At 37.0% G+C, this 22,190-nt stretch overlaps 1 protein-coding gene across 3 annotated transcripts in view; it reads right to left on the bottom strand.

The window, feature by feature from the left end:
• Nucleotides 1-22,190, bottom strand: part of GRM1 (glutamate metabotropic receptor 1) — a 179,641-nt gene that overhangs the window by 130,450 nt on the left and 27,001 nt on the right. For all 3 annotated transcript variants that reach the window (XM_086877580.1, XM_086877582.1, XM_086877581.1), the window contains exon 2: nucleotides 14,788-15,037. In XM_086877580.1, coding sequence (XP_086733706.1) covers nucleotides 14,788-15,037 — 250 coding nt within the window. The remainder of the gene's footprint in view (nucleotides 1-14,787; nucleotides 15,038-22,190) is intronic.

Below are 22,190 nucleotides of genomic sequence, written 5' to 3'. Positions count from 1 at the left end.
TCCCTCCTATCTCAGTGACCAAGGGGATGGTTCCAGCACAGGATTGCTTTCTGTCGTGAAAAGCAGAAGTATTTAATGAAAAACCTGTTTCTTTCTGTATACATGCTTTCTAACCTCCTTACGTGATGCTGGAATTCCTGGACTTCTCTTGCATGACTTTGCATTTATCTTATCCCTGTGGCCAATGGAGTGAGGCAGCAGGGAGATGGGGATGGATGGACAGAGAGGTGCCTTTAGAGGTAACTTGGCCATGTGTAGAGAGCTCAGCATGACTGCTCTCCTTGCTCTGGTACTGCAGGAAGATCCTAACCTTTAAAAGGAGAACCGTGAAGAAGAAAAAAAAGTGGAAAAGCTCCACTTTTGGGTCTCTCCCCCTTTTGCTGGTAGAGCATTGCATACATCATGGAGTTTCTGTGCTGCAATGCATGTTTGCAGCTATTTTCTAGGGATCTATTATGGGAGTGTTCATTTTGTACTCTCATGCTTGTATTTTTATGAGTGTTGATAAGAGAAGCCAGTGGCTAAGCTGCATACTTTATTCTCTATCTCCTAAGGCCAGTCTCAGACAAAAGATTTGTATTTTCACAGCACTGCTTCATGCTATTACAGAACACTCCCTTTTGGTATTTTGGACAAAGACATCTCTAGATAGCTTTGCCAAATATCAATACTTTCCTTAACAGTAAAAGGAAAGCTGACATTACATAAGGATTTTGAAGCTAAGTCATTCTATGGGGAGGCAAAAAACCAGATGATGGTTATCAGGAGCAGCATATTCCATGATGCTAAGAAGGCAGGTAGCACTGTCCCTCTCTCCTAAGGACTTGGGTATACATAACTTACACTGCATTTGTATAGGTCACAGAGAAAAAAATTGGAGGCTTGTATTATTATCATTACCCATAAGAATAGGATGGAGTCTCAGACTAGTGAAAACAGTGGTAGGTTTTGATCTGTGGAGTCACTATCAGCCAGGATTTAAAAAGCATAAGTGAAACTTAAAAAAAAAATGGATGAATAATACATCTGCTGTAAATTACACTTGTGGGGAGATCAAAATTATTCACCAATTTGGAAATGATGGAGGGTTAAATGCTATGACAATTTATTTTGACATTTTCTAGAAGAATTAGTTTCTACATTTTCAAAATAGGAGCTGACTATTCTGACTTTCTATTTTGAAATACCATATTTGTTTTGAAATTGACACAAGATTGCTCTGGATTTAAGAAAAATATTTGGGTTGGCAAAGAATAAAATTCTTCCTGCTGAAAAAAGAAAATAAACTATTAGAGTCATTAAAAGTTTTTTCCTGTTATTATAAGCATTGCCTTCAGAATGTTTAGTTCAGGCACTAAACTTTCAAAAATATAATAAAATTGATAATTTGTACAGATCTTTGAAAGAAAATCAGTGAGAAAAGCATCTGGAGATGCATACCTTTCAAAGACCAAAGTCCTGAGGTTTGCTTTTCCTTGGCTACCATCCACTGCAGCATAAATTGACTTTGAATGTAATAAACCCAAGAAAACAGATACATATAATCTGGAGCACTGCACAGCTGTTATTCTGTCTGTACATCTGCCCCTATCATATAGCTCTCCATATACTCCATAATGATCAGTAGACCTGACTCCAAGAGGGATGCAAATCACTCCCTACCTCAAGGGGAGACTTCAGTTACACAGTAAGGCTCCTTCTGCTTCTCAGTATGAAAATTTCCGGCAGTTTCATTTAAATGGATCACAGAGCTTCATATTAAGTTACATACAACATGTAATAACACAGAAAATACAACAGCTGATGTCTTATTTTTATGTTAAATTCAATTTATGCTTGGATTGTCTCCACTATTTCAGCTTTCACTGTGCTGCAGATTTAGACATTAACAATGCATGAAGTTTATTTTAGAGGCTGCCAGGAGCAGAGTTGGAGAATTTGGAGAGGTAAGGAGCAGGTATTGAAGGTCTGTTTGCCTAGGGACTCAAATTGATTTGAGGTTAACAGGAAAAGTAAATTTTAATCTGGTAGAACAACTTGCAAAAGAAACAGCCACATTTCAGTGGAAACTGCAATCTCAAAATCATTGATTACAAGGGACTCTGAATATTACAAGGGGATCACAAATCCAGTTTTCTCTAATCTAATGACTCTGGCTTAAGGAAAGCTTCAATTTTTAAAAGATGAAGAACTAGATTTGATAGCACTTTCATTGCCTCAAGCTAGGGGAAGGAGAATTTAGATAGGTCTCCATCACCTTGCAGAATCTGTTTCTGGAGCTGCCAGAGAAACGGAAGCTTTTATCAGTGTGCCTATACAGTCTGAAAGAACCACAGCTCTCTAATAAACACTTTCTTCTCCAGGCTCCCTGTCAATCTCTTTCCATGACTTGAGGAACAGCTGCTCCTGCTGATGATGAACACCTCCACTGAAGCAGTGGGGCTTATGACCTTCATGCAACATCAAAATAACATTTTTGTAAGCACATAATTTATCTCCCTCTTCTGCTTGGTGTTTGGTCTTTCCTGTGCATTCTTTCCTAAAATATTTTTATTCAGTTTTAAATATTATAATTTGCACTAGTTGCAGTAGTGATCAGAAAAGTCAGTTATGAGCCAAGGTCACTCCTCTTTGTATGGTACTTCACTGACCTAAAATACTGTTCTTTCCCAAAAGCATTTGTAGCATGCAGGATTTTAAAAACAGTGTGTTTAGTTAGAAAATGACATGACAAACATGATGCTATATCTAATATAAATGACGAAAATTAATCCAGGTGGACTCATATTCCCTGTTCCATTAGAAGGACTTGATTCAATTAAAAGCCAACAAATATAAAGTACAAAGAAGACATTTTCTTATATCCAGACTAACTTTGGGAACTCACAGATACCACTCAGTTTTTCTCAAAGTCAATAGCTTAGGAAGATCTAAACAAGAACAGCTTCTGGAATTTCTATACCCAGGATGAAAATTACAAGAAAGGTCGGTCACCTGCCTTGAAAACAAAATAGCCAGACAACATTCTAGGATATATTGCTTCACAGAGGAGAGAAGAAAAAGTGGAAGATCCTAATTTGAATCACAGGCACTGGATGCTCATCACCAACAAACACAATCCTAGAGCAGATGATATTTCTCTTTTTACAGGTAACATCTTCATATCAGAATAATCAGTATTCATATAAGAATATTTCACACTTCCATTAAGAGTCCAAAGTGTCATTCATGATTTACAGCAGCATGAAAACAGAATTCAGCCCCTGATATCTTACTGGAGAGGTTCAGTCCAACAAAAGCATTCTTGTATGGAAGCCTGATGAGCTAGCGGTCCACCACTTTTGTAGTCTGGAGTCACAATTCTGCTTTTTCATATATCTTAACATATTTCAGTCAAGATCAGAAAAAAATAATCATTGCCTGTAACCAAAACTCTATCACTTTTCATCTCTGTCTTAGGTACAGACTTTTATAACTCATCCTCCCCCACTTCCACATTCTATTTGCCATCTTATAATGGATGCTTTTCTTTCTTGCATTTTAGTGCTACCTCTTCTCCTTTCTTAGCCTTTTATCTTTCCTCCTTCTTAATTCTGCCTACATCTCTCTACAACTGCAATTGTTACCCTGCTGGAATAGCTGGTTGCACAATTACTTGAATTAAGTCTCCCCATCTAAGAAGTTTTCCCATAAACATAATGGCAAACAGATAAAAGAAATCAGTCATACTTGGACATAGACCTCTCGAGAAACATTGTGCTCTACCATCTTCTATTTTTATTAAACTTAGAGACAATGGAGAGTGTCTTGTAAATGCTGCAGACTCCCCACCTGCCATTCAAGGTTTGCAATAACCCTTCTGAGATTTCTCAAATTCCTTTGAGATGCAGGCAGATTAACACCTCTAGTTTTGTACTCTGGGTGTTCCACTGGAAACCAGTCTGAGCACTGGCCTTAGCAGTGGGGCTTTCAATAGACTTCAACATTTGGTTTGTTTGCTTACATTATGCTACCTCCTAGTGAGTCTTCACATGCACTCAGTTTGCAAATCTGAGAATGATCAACTGTCAATCTCCAAAGTCAGAACACTGGCCTAGTTACTCTCCCTTATACCGTTGCCTCTCCTCAGAACTTAGTTTTAAAACACCAGGGATAGCACATGAGATGACACTCAAGTTAACTACATTATTTCTGTAAAGGCAACGATGGTTGATATGATAACAAATACTGCACCTTGTATTTTTTTAATGGCAATAATAATGCACAGCCACATCAAGAACAGTTGAAAACAACAAAAGGACCAGTCTTACACAACTACATAGCTACTTTTGAGGGGGAGGGCCTCTTTTCTTTGACTGCTTGTTGCACATCCACAAACAAAAAGAGGACACATCGTTCCTGAATTGGCAGGTTTATTTAATTATGGCTTTAGGTGTAGGGTGCTCATCTGCCTAATACAAAAGAAACAAACAGATGATGCAGAAGAGCCATGAAATTAACCTGTTCCTCAAGAATCTCCTTTATATGAGTAAGCTTTTCAAGAGCAAGTTTTGCTTATCTCCATTTCTGATTAAGGAAATGCTAAAATTCTTCATGGCTTGACAGAAAGGAAATTATACCAGCACTGGAGACTTTTTACTACACAGAATAGCAGGTGCTGAAGGGTTCAAGAAAGTCCAGACTCAGGTAAATGGGGCAGAAAGACCTAGAAAGGATGGATGAAGATGAAAGGAGCAAAATGTAGTATGCAAGGAATTGAAGAATGCAGGTAATAGATAACAATAAGGAAGCAGCTAAAAGTGAATATTCAGATACACTAAAGGAAGAGTAGAGAAAATGTATAGATTATAAATGGCAACTCATAATGATTTACCTTGCTGTGAGAAATAAGCAGAAATCACAACTGGAGTCACATTCACATTCTTATTTCTGCATACAGAATTGCATAAATCTGACCTATTGTGCAGCTTTCCTGATCCTCGTGTTGACATGCAAGAGATGACTTTAAGCCTCATCTTAGCAACGAAACTAAGGAATTAAGTTTTACTCTACAAAGCAGAAAAAAATAGTTCACTCCATTTCTATTAAGCGAAACAACAGTGATGTATTTTTCCTTCTAGCTCTGATTTGCATTATGTCCTTCCAGTATTATCCTCAAAGAGGGCCAGGAGAAAAAAAACACCTTAAAACTGACTCCCCACAGAAGGAATAAATACAACCAAATCACCAGCATGGAAAATAACTGTATGAGCCCTAGGTATCAAGGCTTACCCACAAATAGCTCATAGTGAATAATGCATATGGTTTAAAGTCAGTTAAAATAAGTGCCAGGTCACTTATCAGGCAGCAGTGAATTTGCAAGGCTTTGAAACAAAATTCTTCTTTTGATTCTCCCTCTCTGAGACACAAATAACTAAACTAAGATGCAGGTAAGTAAAGACTGGAGTGAAATGTGGTCAAGAGCTGGCCAGTCTTTTAGACCATAGTCCTTTAGTCTGATAGCAGAACAGACTGGTGGTGCTGAAAAGGCAGTAGTGAAACATGAAAGAGTCAGCTTTTACTTTGTGAAACAAGTTCTTGATATCATTGGGTCCTAAAGCACTACTATGCCTCAGAAACTGAAAGGATTTTTCTTGGCTGAAAAATTCATCAGAAAACCAACAGACTAAGAATCTATCAACATGGGCCAATTGCCTTTAGTCCACTTTAATTTCTGCTTTTGAGACATTATGTATTTGGCTGCCAGATTACCACATTTGAACCACCTAAAATTTTCACAGTGCATGTTCATACAGATGCTTCAGGGCTAGCCTCCCTTCAGATGAGTTCAGCTCCTCAGACTGCTGAACATTGTGCACATTTTCCAGCCTTGGATATGTACCAGGGTTCTCCAGCAAAGGCCATTAGGTTAAGGGCATTTGTAAAAGGAAGAAAAAAATTAATGAAAAACAGGCAGTATATAAAAATACATGGCCTTTCTCCACAGCATCATACCCTGCTTTTTATTTTACCCTCTCTGCTCAATGAGCCAAAGGTTTAAACAAGCACTAAGTTTCTGTATTGAAAGTGCAGCCAACTGATTATTCACAGGAGCTCTAAAGCTTTTTACTCCCTCCTTTCCAGGATGCAGGAGAAAGGTGTTTAAATTGCAACATAATTTATTTTCCCCTTGGTGTGCTTGTGCCAATCAAAATAAGTGTTGTTTGTATGGGCACAGCTCAGACAATTTTCATTATATTCAGTCCTTAATTTAACCCTATTATCAATATTTTTCCAAATGTGATCCAAAGACAGAAACTGTTACTAACGGTTGATGATATATATTCCAATATTGCAAGAGGAAAATCTATCTTTGTGCCAAGACATGTCAGGAAACATGAAAATAATTATTCTTAAATAATAATTATATATATTATAAAAATATAGTATATTGGATATAATATATATTATAATATGTCATATTATAAATAATAATTATTCTAGGTAAGATTATTCTTCTATTTCTGTTTTTCCTCTTTAAAAAAAGGTGATTCATTTGCTGCTTAAAATTAAAAAAATAAACCTTACAAAAAATTATGGGATTTTATATTTTGAGTGACTTTTGTTCATGTTCTTACCAGAACTTCTTTAATTTTTGTTTCTATTTGAGCACTAAAATGAACTGGAAGTAAACTGTAGAAATTTGAAAGGTTACAGTATTAGGGTCTTATTTGAACTGTTGTGAGAAAAACAAACTTTGCTTTGATTCTTGGCCATTTATAAAGAACCTCAGCCTCACAGAGACATGCCTGAAAAAGTCTGGCCCTACATAAATTATGCAAAGACCCTTGAAATAAAATCATTCAATAGGATTCATTCATATAAAAGTACAACATCATCTTCCAGGTGAGCAGCAGCCATCCCGCTCCTGGTTTCTGCAGAGGCATGATAAAACATATACTGCCTAATAAATAATCCATTCACACACAGCCCTACTTAATAATTCAAATATCTAACATCTATATTAGTTCATAGCCAACAAGCAGATCTCAATCTTTTGTACATTTTCAGGGTTGGAAAACTTTGCAGAAAGCTTAAAGGTAAATTATTTCTGTCAAGGTTGGTCCTTTCTTGCATTCACTTGAACATTACTAGCTTAGCTAACTCTTCCTGCAGAACCCATGCCAAGAAAATTTGAAAACACTGAACCAAGTCTTAGCTTTTCTTTGCTAAGTAAGAAGCATAAATTGCCATAGAATCCCAGAAGTTTTAAAGAAATCTAGAAATGTGAGGGGTTTTTCCCCCGTAAGTTTTACCATCATAAAGTTCAAGCATCACATTTGGTAATGATTTTAAGACACTTAGTTGTATGCTTTTGTTTCCTATCCTATTCCAGTGACTTAAGCAAGTAAACAGCAGCATTCCTTTGCTTTGATAATCAATTGCATGACATCTTCAGAAACAAAAAAACACTAGTCCTTTACTTTCTCTCATTTATGAAAAATGTACATTAATGGCTACCATTAAACAGTGTATATTGCTTTAAAACATGTTTTTGTGTCCTGTTTGTGAAGCCAACAAGCTTTCATATCACTTCAGAAAACTAAATATTTACTTCATTAAATCAACTTATAAATCAGTATTTGAATAATCAACACTGCTTCTACTTTAGTCTTATATATGTATTCTGGTTTTGTTAAAGTCTCATATTTATTTTTTGTAATCCATGACATCTATTCTTCTGAACAACAGCCTGGATATTTTTTTTTCTTTCGAGCATCTGTATAGACACCAGATTGACATATTACTGTTGTCCAAGAGCAAAAGATACCCAAAAATCTGCTTTTAATCTAAACATTATATTCTATTAATTATTTCTTACCACAGATCATCTGCAAGCAGACTCAAGTACAGTTTAAACATACCATTTCACATCTGCATGGCCTACAACCTTAAATCCCTATAAAAATGATTCTTTCAAAAAGTCTTTGGATACATTGGCATGTGAAGACAGAAGACTGTAAAGATCATAAGGAAAAAAACACCCAGAAGACTGTGATGAATGGTTTTAGCTTTTTCCTATGTCTTCAAGTTATTGGATGCCTAGTATTTCATGTCTGTCAGTATGGGAGGTTTCCTGGAAGGGTGGGCAGGAATTTACATAGACTGCTAGAAGAGTCTCACACGTGTTGGTGATCTGTTTGCTCTAAAGGAGATTGACTTCAGTAAGCACCACACTGAAAATTGTGTGTTAGTCTCTTCTGTGAAGAACCAGGAATAACATAGACACCTGGGCTGGAATTTACTCTTCTGTGCCTATTTTTTATTGCATAAAGCAGAAATTCTCATTTTGAGCCACAAATAAAAAAAAAAAAAAAGCAAACCAAAAAACTACAAAAAAAAGGGCAGCTTTTAGTAAAACTGAGTCATATTTACAAAACCACCAGTATCTCACTTTCGTCTATACATTTCATCCTCATTTAAAGCACTGAGTGCATACACAGAAATAGCTAAGAGTTAATAGCTGTCTTTAAAAATAATTCTGGATGTCCATATGAAAGAGATTTAACTTCATACTAAACCTTGTTTAACTCACATCTCATAAGAAGCAAGAAGTGAAAAGACAAAAGAACACCCCTATATTTAAAAAATTGCCTACTGCAATACATAAATCCCATTTGCCATAATAAGTACATATCTCTCTTGTATTTTCTTGTCTCTGTAAAAGGGAGCATTGCTTTTTTTAATCAAGACTCAAAATGCAGTTCTGCTCAAATATACTGCTATTTAATTAGCATTTAATATGCAATCACATTTTAACATGGATTGATATTATTGTATGTTAGAGGGTAATCAAAATTATGCTTGCTCAGTCTTCTTGCATTATGTAATTCTGTTGTCATCCACACAGATTATAAATTCTTATCCTGGTAAATAGGTGATAGGCCGCAACTACTAAATGAACCATTAATAAGGTATAAAATTTTCTAGGGACATGTTCTGAGGTTTCAGATTTAAAAGATAGCAGTGGATCCCATTACAAACCTTTATAATGTTCAAGAAATGGTCTGATGTTGCCAGGTGGGACTATTTAATTGACAATACTTTGCTTAAATTCCTTCAGTTAGATTCTGAAAGTATTTGAAAAATTATAATGACTTTTTTCAGCATTTCACAGACTACCTCAATTTTAATCCAGGAATTTGAATCCAAATCCAGCTAAACCTCTGATTATATCAAAACACTTTTTCAAGCACAATCTTCCATTACCTTGGAGTGTCAACGACAACAGAAATATTAAAAGTAGTAATTCTAAACAACTTTGGTCATAGAAGTACCAGGAAGAAAAAAACAGTCCTCCTTCTGCAGCAAAATGCATGGAAAGTAAACATTTGGGTCTTAAATTTTTAATAAGACTTTATTATAACTTTCATTTTCCTTTTTATTTTCAGCATGCCAGTTGTGTTGTCATCTTTACTTTGGACTTTCAAACCACCGAGTTTTACCATCCAGACTGCCCTCTCCAAAACAGCACATGGAATATGAATGGTTTGGGTTCAATCATATACAATTGGCAGTGCTGGATTATTACCAGTTTTCTTAACACATTCCCATTCATAGCAAGTTGGCATAAAACAGCATCATGAGCAACACTCTACCATATCTACTATTTTTGTATGTTTTATAAAGCCCAAAACTATCCTAGATAGTCTGTGCTAGCACAGGGCAGGGTTTTTTCCCCCACAAACAATACATTGTTAGTTCTTACTGATTTCTTTGTAATCTCTTAAATACCTAAATACAGCAGATTTTTTCTTAATGGAGTTAAACACATTGGCCCTGCAAAACATTTCAGCTGCTTTGGGAGAATGTGGGCATTTGTCATTGATTTTTCATAAATATGGGGCAGCTCACATGACAAATGAAGACAATGCATTGGAGAGTGGAGTACAGCATCTTTCTTTCAGCTAGTCAAAAGAATAGTCATATCTTCTGATAGTCATCTTCTTTATGAAGAATATTCCATCAACAGTAAAATATTCTCAGTCATTTTATAAGTAATGCATGAGCCTTTAGCACCAGGGACTCATCAGGGAGCAAGAGACAGGCAGTCTGCTTAGCCACACATGTGAGGTGGTATTTGTGATACTCTTACGTTATTTGTGATGTCAGAACTGAATGAAAAGGAAATACATAACATCATGCTTTTGGCAGTGCAAACTCTGTCATCTGTAACACAGGTAACATAACCATGCTTGGTCAGCAGCCCAATGCTCACCCAGCCACTTGCCAGACACCCTACTGAACAGAACAAAGCTAGAAAACAGGGAGAAAAAAATCTCACAGGTTAAAATACCAAAAGAGAGGTTGCTTAAAAGATACCATTATAGGCAAGAGACTCTACTTGGGACAAATCAAAATAATTCTTACCAATTAAAATAGATGCAAACAGTGAGAAACTTCTGTCCCTTCACTCTCTTGCTTCCTTGCTGAAAGACCAGCTTCCTGACCAGATTCTTCTTTCTCCCTCACAAAATGATGTTATGAACCTGTCAATTTGTGCTACCACTTTTTGACAACCAGGGTGATTATTGTAAAAGGGTTTGGGTCACTGCCTTAGCCATGGCATCCTCAAGTGCAGAGGCCCTCCTTCCTCTGCTGTGATGGAGCTGAAAAAGGCTCAGCAGTCTCAGTGCTAAGGAACAGATGGATCTGATTGGGGTAGGCAAAGCATGCCTCTATCAAATGCTGTACCAATTCAGTGGGATTGCATGTGTGTTCTGCCATAAAATCCCAGGCCTTGGAAGGTGATAACTGCCCTAGGCATCTGCCAAAATCCTCCCACGCACCCTGCTGCCCAGGGACTGACCACATCAGGTCACATTTCTCTGTCAACCTGACAATAAATTGTTTACTCTTGCACTTGGATGCAATTGAGTTCCACCTATCCAGCAATGTCAGATAATAGGACCAAATAGCTTACAGTGATAATGCACTGTCAATATTTTAGAAAGTGTGAATTTAAATGCCAAAACCATTATTAATATTGGTTTTTGAAGGGGGGGGGGAGACAGAAAAAAATTCACTGTAGTATGTATTCTGAAAGCTCTGTCATCCTATGCTAAATTACTTTTATTAGACACAGAAAGAACAGACTTGCCCTTCATAATGGATTGACAGCAGAGAATCCAACCATACCTTCGCTGCTAAGCATTCAAACTTTCAGGAGAGATCATTCTACTGACACTTCAAATTTATAGTTCTGCAACAGCCCAGATAGCAACATTAATGGAGGCTGTAAAGCATCAGAAAGCCTACAGAAGTAAAGCAGTACCTAGTCCTTTACAAAGGACTGTACTGAGAAACAGCATGTGCACTAATATAACCCTTCCTTTGTGAGGTTCCTCATACTTTTACACAAACCATTGAGTGTAGGAGTTTGAGAACAGATCGTGAAAGAGCATTTTAATTTTCAACTATTTATCTAAAAATTTCTCCAATGGCCTCAGAGCATCTCTTAAAAGTGGTTATTTCATTTGTTTTTCATCTGCTTTGCATTACCCATGCAGATGCTGAATAGTCATTTACATGCCTTTTTTTGATGTATTATCTCAGGGGATATATAGGACATTCGTCAATCTTGCAAGATTCTCATAAAATCTAATTGATGCTTATTAAGTAATATAAAACCCAGTGCCCTGCATAAACATGAATAGACACATGAGGCTGAGCATCTTCCTACTTAATTTCTTCACATCAAAACTAATTTCAGCTAAAAGAGCTATCACCTGAATTCCTTTAAGAGTACAGTTAAATTTTAACATAATTTTTGCCTTTGCTTATGCCAATTCTATTCTAATATTTCTTTTTTTTTTTTTACAAAAAGCCATGACCAAGCTTTGCCTTCTTTCCCTTTCATTATCAGTCCCTTTTAAAATTTATCATCATCATTTCATAGTTTAATAAATTTTCTCACTAATTCTTTGCTACATTCCAACACTATTGATTTCAGAATATCTGCCATTCTGCCTCAGGCAGGATTGTAGCTTCATCTATTGTACTGCCTTAATTCCAGCTTCCCTCCAGATTCAGAGAGAGGAATTCTCTTCTCACTAAAATAACAGACTCCCACTTCCAGTAGTAAAGGAGACTCAACTTCAGATTAAACAGAAATGAAATTTAGTTCCCAGCTCTCTTCCTGATGGCATGAATTTAGTTAAGCTAAGCTGCTTCTGTCTACTTTGATAAACAGCAATATTGAAGATGTAGCAGGAAGAGAACTATTTAGCCAGGTGTTCCTTTGCAAAGGCTTCCTCTTTACAATGAGCAATGAGTCAGAGCAGAGTATGGGGTTGATAAAATGTGGCTGATAATAAACCTGTGGGTAAACTAAAGGCTTTGTTTATCTCATTATAGAAAAAAAAAAAAAAAAAAGAAAAATCTTGATTTCACATTCACTCCCACTTCCCTCAATTAAAAGAATGTTCTTAAAAGGCTCTTAGTTTTCTGCTTAGCTGGGTACTTGAATAAAAAAGACTAAATAGCACATCAAAGTAATGTTAATGTGTGCCTTGGTTCCTGTTTGTATATAGATGACCAAATTCATAGCACTGCAGTTCCACTGCAACTTACTTATTCACCAGTTTGCTAATTTGCCATTTTTTAAAATCACTTAATTAGGACAATTCAAAGAAAACTTCTTTTCTTTTAGTTCTGCAAGCACATAAGAACATGTGCAAGCCCTATAATACTTTTTATTTCAACCAGCTGTTGTGCACAATCCAGACTATGCAAAGCAATAACCAGCCTGTTTTACAGAACCCACTCAGCCCTAAAAAGGAGTCTCCCATACTCAATTAACAGCATGAAGGAAGGGTATGTGAAAATCCACCTGAAAAATACATAGTGATTTCCAAAGAAATTCCATTATTCCATTGAATAGGTAAGAATTTCTGACAAAAAGCTCAGAACTACAATGTTGGACAAATTCTAAAACAACTGAAATTTATGGACCAGTGTTATGTTTGGAAGGTCAAAATTTAAAGCTTAAACATTCCACATATCCAAGGAGTAGGGGATCAAGTGGTCTAACAGGAAACCAAGGTTTGTGGCTTAACGTAGGACGTTTAATTTATTTGGTTCTCTGTATGATCAGCATCAAGAGGGTGCACCAAAATCAGTGAACAATGAGACACTGCTACAGTGACAATACACTAAGGAAGCACAGCACTACCCAAAGCTTCAGGGCATTTACTAAAATTTGATCAGGGATGCTGTCACAGAGGCTAATTTTATTATATTCAGTTTCTTCCATTCACTGAAAAACCATATGTAAAACACGTCACTCCCAAAGCCTTCCATTACTCATTTCAATTGATGCAGACTAAGTGATGCGCTTGAACCCGTGCACAATCTGGAGCACAACATTTTCACTACAGCCTTACCCTTTGTTTCATCTTAGCGCCTACAACTCTCCAAATGTGCTATATCTTATATTCACAACCTTCTAGAGATACTCTAGAACCTCAGCTTCAAATAGATAGGGAGTAAAAACTGCAACAAAAAGTTGATGAGAGTGACTTAATGCTTTCAGTCTATTCCTTGGGCCAGAGTAGGTATCTGACTTGTAGGCATCAGAACTGTGGTTTTGAGGAGCAATACAGTCAGGGGAAGACAATACCATAGCATGGAGCAAAAGGAGAGGATCCTAGTCAAAACAACCACAGAGGCAAAGACTTTAGGGAAAGAATGGGACAAAAAAGAAGTCTGATAAGATCAGATGACAAGGAAGCCAAGTAGGCATGGAAACAACTGACAAAGGCCTTGAAGGAATTAATTTAAACATTCCTTCAAGGAATGTTAAAATTATCAATAAAGAAACAGAGAGGAAATAGAAGGATTAAAGCAAATATTATCAGTCTAACACAGAAGACAGAAAATATTCATCCTCATCATTTGAGCAATATTCATCAAGACAGAAAAATGGACAAAGACATTGCAGAAATCAAGGTGAAAGTCAAAGAAGTCTTAAAATAAGAAATATCACAAAAATGAAATTGTGGATAAAGTATGTGATAGAACTGAAATTCACATCTCAGTGAATACCTACGAAGATAAATTCTAGTAGAGCAAAGCAAACATTCTCTTTTTGATAAAAACAGCCTTTTTCTGTCCAACACACATCTGCACTGTTATTCTGGTGATAAAAAACACACATACATACTAATTTAACCATCAGCAAGTTTGATGTTTTAAAAACCAAACCAGCCTGTATAATATCAGTGCCCCAGCTTTCAACAGTGAAGATCGCAGTAAAGTGTACAACTGAGAATGCAAAGCTGTAATCATAAGACTGGAAAAAACTTTCAGTAATCAAAAATACTTGGTGATTGGAGCTTCAAATTATGAGGGGTCGGCCTTAGTGACATAAAATTTTGTCACATGTCACAGATCACATGCTGGAACCAGAATTCTTCACTCCCTACTTCAGATCTAAAAATCTGTCCATGAAACATTCCTCTAGAATGTGCAAAAGCACAAAAACAGTAATATCATATATCCTTATAAAAGAGTCAGTAATTAACATTTCGTTCAGTAAAAGCTATCACTACTAATCAAGCTGGCAAACGTCTTCATATCTCCTTCCAGAGAATCTGCTCTACCATCTTGCCACTTCTTTCCATTCCCTAGACAATTAAATATGGAAATTATTTAATTTGGTAGCCTAAGCTACAGTTCTGAAATCAAAGGCCTGCCTACAGGATGAGAGGGAGAGGAAGGGCAGAGAAAGCACACTCAGATCCTTACCTTCCAATTAACAGGAACTCCCCAAGCACTCCCAGGCGCCGCATGGCAATGAGGATCCCCCTGACTGTCATTCCCTCGCAGAAGCAAACCACCACTCTGGCCTTGGGTAGCCTCTCTCGCAGCTTGCGGAGCAGGCGATCAAAGCTCTTTTCACCAGCATTGCTGTAGATCTTGTCAGAGTGAGCAATGCAGAGACCCTCTTGGGCAGCCAACTCTTTGAAGGCTTCCATTCCACTTTCCCCGTAATTTCCTGTTTTAAAAAAAAATATATATATATATATATATCATGTATTTAACCAATTGAACTGTGTTGGGAACATGATAATTTCCCTCCCCACTAAAATCAAGCAGCATTAGTAGAAGTAAGAAAAAAAAAGAGATCCATCAAAGTGAACATCTCAGGGTTCAGTGGAACAACAGGATATCCATGAATCAGTAGGTCTTAACAGAACTGGAGACTACAAGTTTCTTTTCTTACATTGAGTTAACAATGTAAAGGGGATATTAAACAAGGAATGGATAGGCAGAAAAGGAGACAGATCAGACAGTAAGAGTGAAGTTTTATTAACATTTCTATGGCAAAACCCACAGCTGAGCTAGTTTAGGAACAGAAAGAGAAAAAATTGATTTACTTCCAAGCTATCAGTATCACAGTCAATCCATGTTCACAAAAGTGAATGAAAAATGGATGCAACTTTAAAACACTCTGATCTTGTATCATTTTCAAAGTCACACTAATTTGATCGAGCAGTGCTCATGGCAGCTAAAATTTAAGCTTGATGATGTCTCTCTTAGAATAGGAGACTTTCTAACTGAAAGAACTTCAGAAATAACCCTTTCCAAGACAAATATTTGAATTGCATGGTCCAAACTATGCATAAAAACTGATTCTCAAATTCACTTATATTTATGCATTCAGCAAGTCAAAACAACCGTTTTACAAAACTCAGACAGCCTTCTACTATGAAAACAGGTGAGACTCCAAGTTTTCTTTGAGTATTTTATGCCTGACATGAGTAAAGGACTTATGATGAACATCCATCATGTAAGAGAAACAGATGGATTAAAAAAACCCATATCTATTAACAGTAAACAAGACATGGCCCAAAAAGACAATCATTAATTTGATGTTATCCATATCCACAATGTTTCCTTAATTCAGTGAGGGAGTAAAATCAGATATGTTGATCACTTCTAGACCCAGACTTCTTCAAGCAAAGGAGTGTTTGAAGAGGTCCCACTTCCCTATTTCCAACAACTGCTTGAAGCAGAAAATTGCAAAGACAAAGATTTCCAAATCAGCCTAAATTTCTTAACAAAAAAAAAAAAAAAATTAAAGCTCCTCAAAAGTATAGCCATAAGAAATAAAATGCAACAAGAAACAGTTCTGGCACTCTGTATAAACCCAGATGAAATAAGTGCATTTTTTCCAAAAACATCTATCATTTGCCGCAGATCAACACTATGCAGTCATTGTCACACTAAGTTGCAGAAAAGCCTGACAGGTCTAGTGTCAAACACAAAGCTGAAGTTCCCCAGCCCTTTGCACTGAACTGCCCTAGTTTCTCATAAATTTGAGGCGCAGCAGAATGGCCTCTTTTCTAGTCTGTGACTCAACATCATATTCAGCAATCAGGTCAATTCTGCTTTTTTTCTTTCTATGAGCCAGATGTGCTCCAGGGCAGCAGTTCTTCATGGCCGTGGGGAGGAGAGGAATATCTGTGCCTGGTGGGAGCTCGCCACCAAGCAGCCCACTCTGTAGGCTCAGCACTGCAGCCCCATCCCACAGCCCTGTACTTGGGTAAACACTGTGGCCTTGCCATACACTGAGAATGACACAGGTGGAGGTATTTCCAGGTATTTATAGGCCAGGACCTGCAGTCGACAAGGGACTTGTTCCAAGGCAGTACAGTTTGAGCTGTACTGCTTTGATGACTTGCCTCAGGTCTCAGACTGAGGTAGGACAACCTCACTCCTGACTTGCCATTAGCAAGAACTTTATGATTCAGAAGGTTATGTTTCCTTTAATTTCATGTGGAACTTTGTTCAACAGAGACTCCTTTGAAACTGGTAGGATTATTCTTAAAGTCTTACCTAAGGAGAGGCAGGACACTAAACTGAATCATATTAGATGTTTAGGCAATGCATATTAAAAATATATATATAGGTTTCTTACCCAAAATTTAAGGAAGGGTTTTGTCATACATCGGTACAGGACTAATTCTGCTGTAGTTCAAGTTAATGATTGCAAGAAATGAAAAACTAAGTCCATTTGGAATGATTTTTCTCTGCTTTAATTTTGATAAGTAACTATTATCTCAAACATAGTCAAACCCGTACTAACAGTGCAACAGCCTACCAAAACATATGCTAAGAGAAAGATTGGTGTCTGTAAATTCAGTGTGACAGAGAGTCTAGAAGGAAAAAAAGCTAATTAAGATCATGAACAACATGAACACAAGATGGAATTGGCAAAAAAACAAGGCAGAAAATCTGCAGCTCAAAATGAAAGATTTTCAGTACTTATATGAAAGTAGCATAACAGCTGTCCAGTAGCAGCACAAAGATTTCTGATGTTTGACTGGAGCTTGCTCAGCTCACAAGAGCATTATGTAAAGTAGGTTTCTGCAACAGGCAGAGATGAGGCTTGGTGAGCCAGGAGGTTCCCATAAAATCTGTTTGCAATGCTCCCAGAGCAAGACAACACGCTGCACATCTTTCCCCTCCAGGGAAAAGGATCAGGGAGAAAAAGAACATGTGAGATACGTTACATAGGTTGCTCAGTGCACTCAGCTACCAAGGTATGGATAATGTAAGGGCATATATGGAATAGAAAACAACAATTAATTCTGTGCAATAGCCAAGAACACAGCCATCTGTACCAGCTTGGTGGGTACATCCATTTCAAGCCACACTCAGACAACAGCTGAGAGGGGAGACATGTAATGAAAGAAATCTCTGTGATTGTAGTCACTGAAGAGTTACATCAAGGCCCCAGGCTAAGACCTTTTTTCCTTTGAAGGAGCCATTGAATAAAAGATCTAATCTTATCTGAAACTGCCTTTTCCTACCAGGATCAGCTGTGAAAGGCAAAGTAATTATTATTGTGATTTTCTTTCTGACCTCTACCCATAACTAGGTGAGCCAGTAACATGCTTTGAGCCCCACACACAATACCTTGCCGATTTTCAACTTTTTTTTAAGGTCTGTTCAACTTGTACCCTATTCAAAGAACCATGTATTTTCCTTATATGCTTCATCTGAATGAATGAATGAATGTCTGTACAGCAATATAAAGGTAAACTCCAAACCTATCATGACTGCAATTTTACCAAGAGCATTTTCATAACACTTTTCTCTGTGTCAAAGGAAGCTTTGCTTCACCATGGAGAAAATTCTAGATAAGGCCATTTCTGAGAGGGATCTGCATATCTAAAGATGCTGCTGAGTTACATATAGTGGTAATTATTCTCACTCATTGCATTCCATGCATTAAATAGCTTAACAAAAACATTAAGATGCTGTGTTAAAAATCAGAGATCTTATCTTGATGAACAGAAGACATACCAAAGAAGAAACTAACAAAAATTCAGCCTCATAAATTGCTCCTGTGAGCCAGCAAGTATTACATTTGTGCCACAGCTACATTGAAACTAGCACTGTTTGGTTATATTAACACTTTAGTAGCGTGGGGAGCAGAACCCTTGAGCTCTATCTAAAAGGTTTATGTTCTTTTTTTTTATTACAGCTGTTTGGCAAATTTGTCCCCATTCCCTTTATCAAGAGAACCATTTGTTTTTCATTTATGAAATGGAGCAGAAACAGCTCAGCAGTGAGGCAGTTATGAGAATCCTGGAGATAGTTTTCTTAAGGGATACGTAGAATGTCTGTGTGGATCTTCCCAAGCCATATAACAGTGTGTTGTGTTTTGAGGGGGCTTAAAAACAAAACAATCTGTCCCACATAATCTCTATCTTTGAATGAAATCAGCCATTGATTTATTTGTTCAATAACATAAGGAAATATGAATCATTCATATTTGAGCTGAACAGAATATTTCCTTGAAATATAGGCTAATCACTGTTTTTAAAATATACCCATAAAGACCATTATGCTGAAGAGAAAGACTGAGACTGTTCTTTCTTGCTCTGCTTTCAGCATCAATAGGAGATACCAACTACTTTTTTAAGACCCATTTAGAGAAACACCTACAAAACCCACAGCAGAGAACTCTGCCTGGAAGAATGTTCCAACGCACTTAAAATGACAAAAGGAAGGGAGCAAGAGTTACTTCAGCCATCTGAGCCATGGGTGATCTCTTCAGGTGAGGTCACCTGTTGCTCACCACTAGGGGTTTATTTGCTGCATTTATTCCTCTAAATCACGGCAACCACAACTTGGATCAAAAGTGAACTCACAAAACCTCCCATATACCCTGCAAGAACATAACAAAGGTAATGCAGCAAATAAGGCAACCACAAACTCCAGTTTCATTGCAGGGTACTACAGAGGCAAGAAAGTTCCCCTTTTCAAATTAACAAGTGAGAAACTATTCTTGTCCTCTCCTCTCCCAACGTTATGATCTGTTTTTTCACTTCTCCCAAGCTTGTAAATACACTGCTGGAGGTATGCAGTCTGTTTCCTTGTTCAGTATTGATTCACTGCAAGGCCTCTGTTTTATCCAGCTAATTAACCACTTTTTGGCAGAGAAATAAGGTAAGAACAAGAGGGCTGCATGACATACCAGCAAGTAATAACTTTTTTAAATCTTTGCTACTGCACAGGCAAATTATTTGGGAAAAGCAGAGCAAGGACATTATCTGGTTGTCAAGTTAGTTCCTGATATATTACAATAAGTAAAAGCTAGCGATAATATTAAATAAGACAGAAACTGTACAGTTGTCAAACACAAGTCTGAGAAGTCAGGAAAGTTTGGGACTGCTGAACAGAAAAAAAAAGGCAGAAAGAGCATCAGCTTTCTCTTCTATAATAAGGTATGCTTCCCTACACTACAGGAGCATCTTAGAGGAGGGTCAGTAAACAAGAAAAAATTGAATTCTCCCTCTACTTTTAATGTGTTTGTTATGAGTACCAGATTAAATGATCATGTGTATACTCTTAGTTGATTACAAACTAAAAAATTTCAGCCATCAAATTTAAGCTAGTATATTAGTAACAAGTTAGGAGCACATACAAAACATGCTAACAAATCTGAAATGATAAGCAAACACTTTCTAAGCTGCAATAATTCAGCCACTCACATCAATTTGTTCACACCTTTGATTGGGAGAGTTACAAATAAAATCAAAGTCTGTATTTATTCCCTGAAGGTACTAGACTGACAAAAACCCAGAAAAGTTCTAGAAATGGATCTGCCAGTGTACTTTATTGTGGTCTACCCCAAATATAAATGCTGTGTTCATGGAAAGCAACCCTGCTGGCACACAGCTTCCAGGGCCATCAAATTGACACCATGTAGCCTCTGACAGACTTCTTTGTCACTGGGAAAAAGGCAAGGATCCAACACTTCCACGTTTCTCCAGAATATATTTTTCAAGGCTTTTCCTACCACTGAGGTCAGGAGGGGCTACATTTTACCAATTATAAGTTATTCCAAATAGGATTTGTTTTTTTTTCTTTCTCAGTGAACTCTCTACACCTAATGTTAATTTTGCTACCTAAAGCCCTTTACCACACCATTTCTTTTCAGAGTTCAGGTAGAAAATTACATTGAGAAGGCTTCTTTTGCTTAGTAAATCTCACCTCAGGTGTTTTTATGGGACAACTTCAAAACAGGTAAGTTAGACTATGAGAGCATAAGCCCTAAAGTACTGGCTGCTTTACAATAAGTAGAATTCTGAGTGGATGTGGGCTCTGTTACCAATCAGAACAAAATAGCAGAGAAAACATCAAAATTAAAAACTTCACGCGACCTAAAATCTCAGTCAAATTGCAAAGTTTGACAGGAAAACCTCTACCACTTATTTAATTTCATTAAGTATTTTATTCTAAGTGGTTTACAGAGGAAGGAAGAATCCAAAAGTTGCTTTAAAAAGATTGCTGAAGTAGCTATTTCAATTTCTCTATGTAAGGCTTTGAAGAGAGAAAAAAGTCCTGCCAACCTTGGTCCTTAAGGACAGGTTTAACATCATTATTACTCACCAGATGTTTTCCCCTCTTCTCTTCCTACTGCTTCAATTGGGTCCAGCTACCAATCTCCTCAGTTCTAAAGTTGCTTTTAGTCTGCTATCATGCATTGGCATCCAAGTCCTCCTTACCACCATCACCTTGCCTTCCAGACCAACTTACAGCTCTCTGGAAGTCAGCGTTTCTCTTACATTTCCCTAGCTGTTTATCTTCGACATTGTCAAAAGGACTTTGGATTGGATTGGAGACCTTACCATCCTTTAGCTCTGAAAAATAAAACTCATTTTTAGAAATTGAAACAACACTGTAAGCATTCCATCTTGATTTAAGCTTAGGAAAATTCTCTGGATTCATCAGAGATTTCCAAGCAACTGCACTCTAGCCTTACAAAGGCCAGGAGGATATGTTAAATGAATGAACTGAGTCATCTTTAGTGCACTACAGATCTCACCCATCTGTGCTTACAGCCTGTTTTCTTCAGGCCCTTCTAGAAATGCAGAAGTGAGCTGTTAAGGCCAGACTAGTCTTTTTTCATTATTTAGTGTTAATCAAAATTGAGTATAGGGGAATTATTTTTTTTTAAATCTGAAATGCTGAATTAGATTATATCATCCATTAAACAATACCCTGTGCCTAACAATTATAGGAATGAGATTGCATTTCAAATAAGAAAACTCACATAATTTTATGAAATGCTAGGTTAGTTCTTGTCATTAATTACAAAGTAGATTTTGCCACTAGCTCACCATAGTGATATGTTACCTGGGTAGAGAAGACACGGGAAAAGGTAAAATTCTGCTACTCAGTAAAGTGGTTATATTTAAGCCTTCATCCTGAAAGCATTAGATGCAGTACTTTGAACAACTAATTGATATTCTTGTCAGAAATACAGCCACAGGTGAAGTCAGTCTGAAGTAATGAGACTACTAATGCTAAGTGATACTTCCCTAATAAGACAAATGCCAAAATGTGGTATGGTGCCATTTTTTTCCCCTAACTGTATTCAAAGCATACACCCAGTTATTATTTATTATGTATCTGTTGAGGAGTTTGAGTGGTTTATATTCTAATGAAGCTATTTCATCTCCAAACCTAGCTGACACACAGTACTTGTAAGAAATTTGCTTGCTGAGCTTCATCTTTCTGTTCATGACTGATCAGCAAGGGGCTTCCAGTTTTCTTCAGAAAATATTAAAATTAATCTAGTTAGTCTAAGGATTTATTTTTCAGAAGAATATTATGTCATTTTAGAAATA

This window comes from Cyanistes caeruleus, chromosome 2, assembly GCF_971803275.1.
Source record: "Cyanistes caeruleus chromosome 2, bCyaCae1.hap1.1, whole genome shotgun sequence".
Taxonomy (NCBI): Eukaryota; Metazoa; Chordata; class Aves; order Passeriformes; family Paridae; genus Cyanistes; species Cyanistes caeruleus.
Note: the sequence above shows the minus strand (reverse complement) of the source record. Positions and strands in the feature narration are given on the sequence as shown.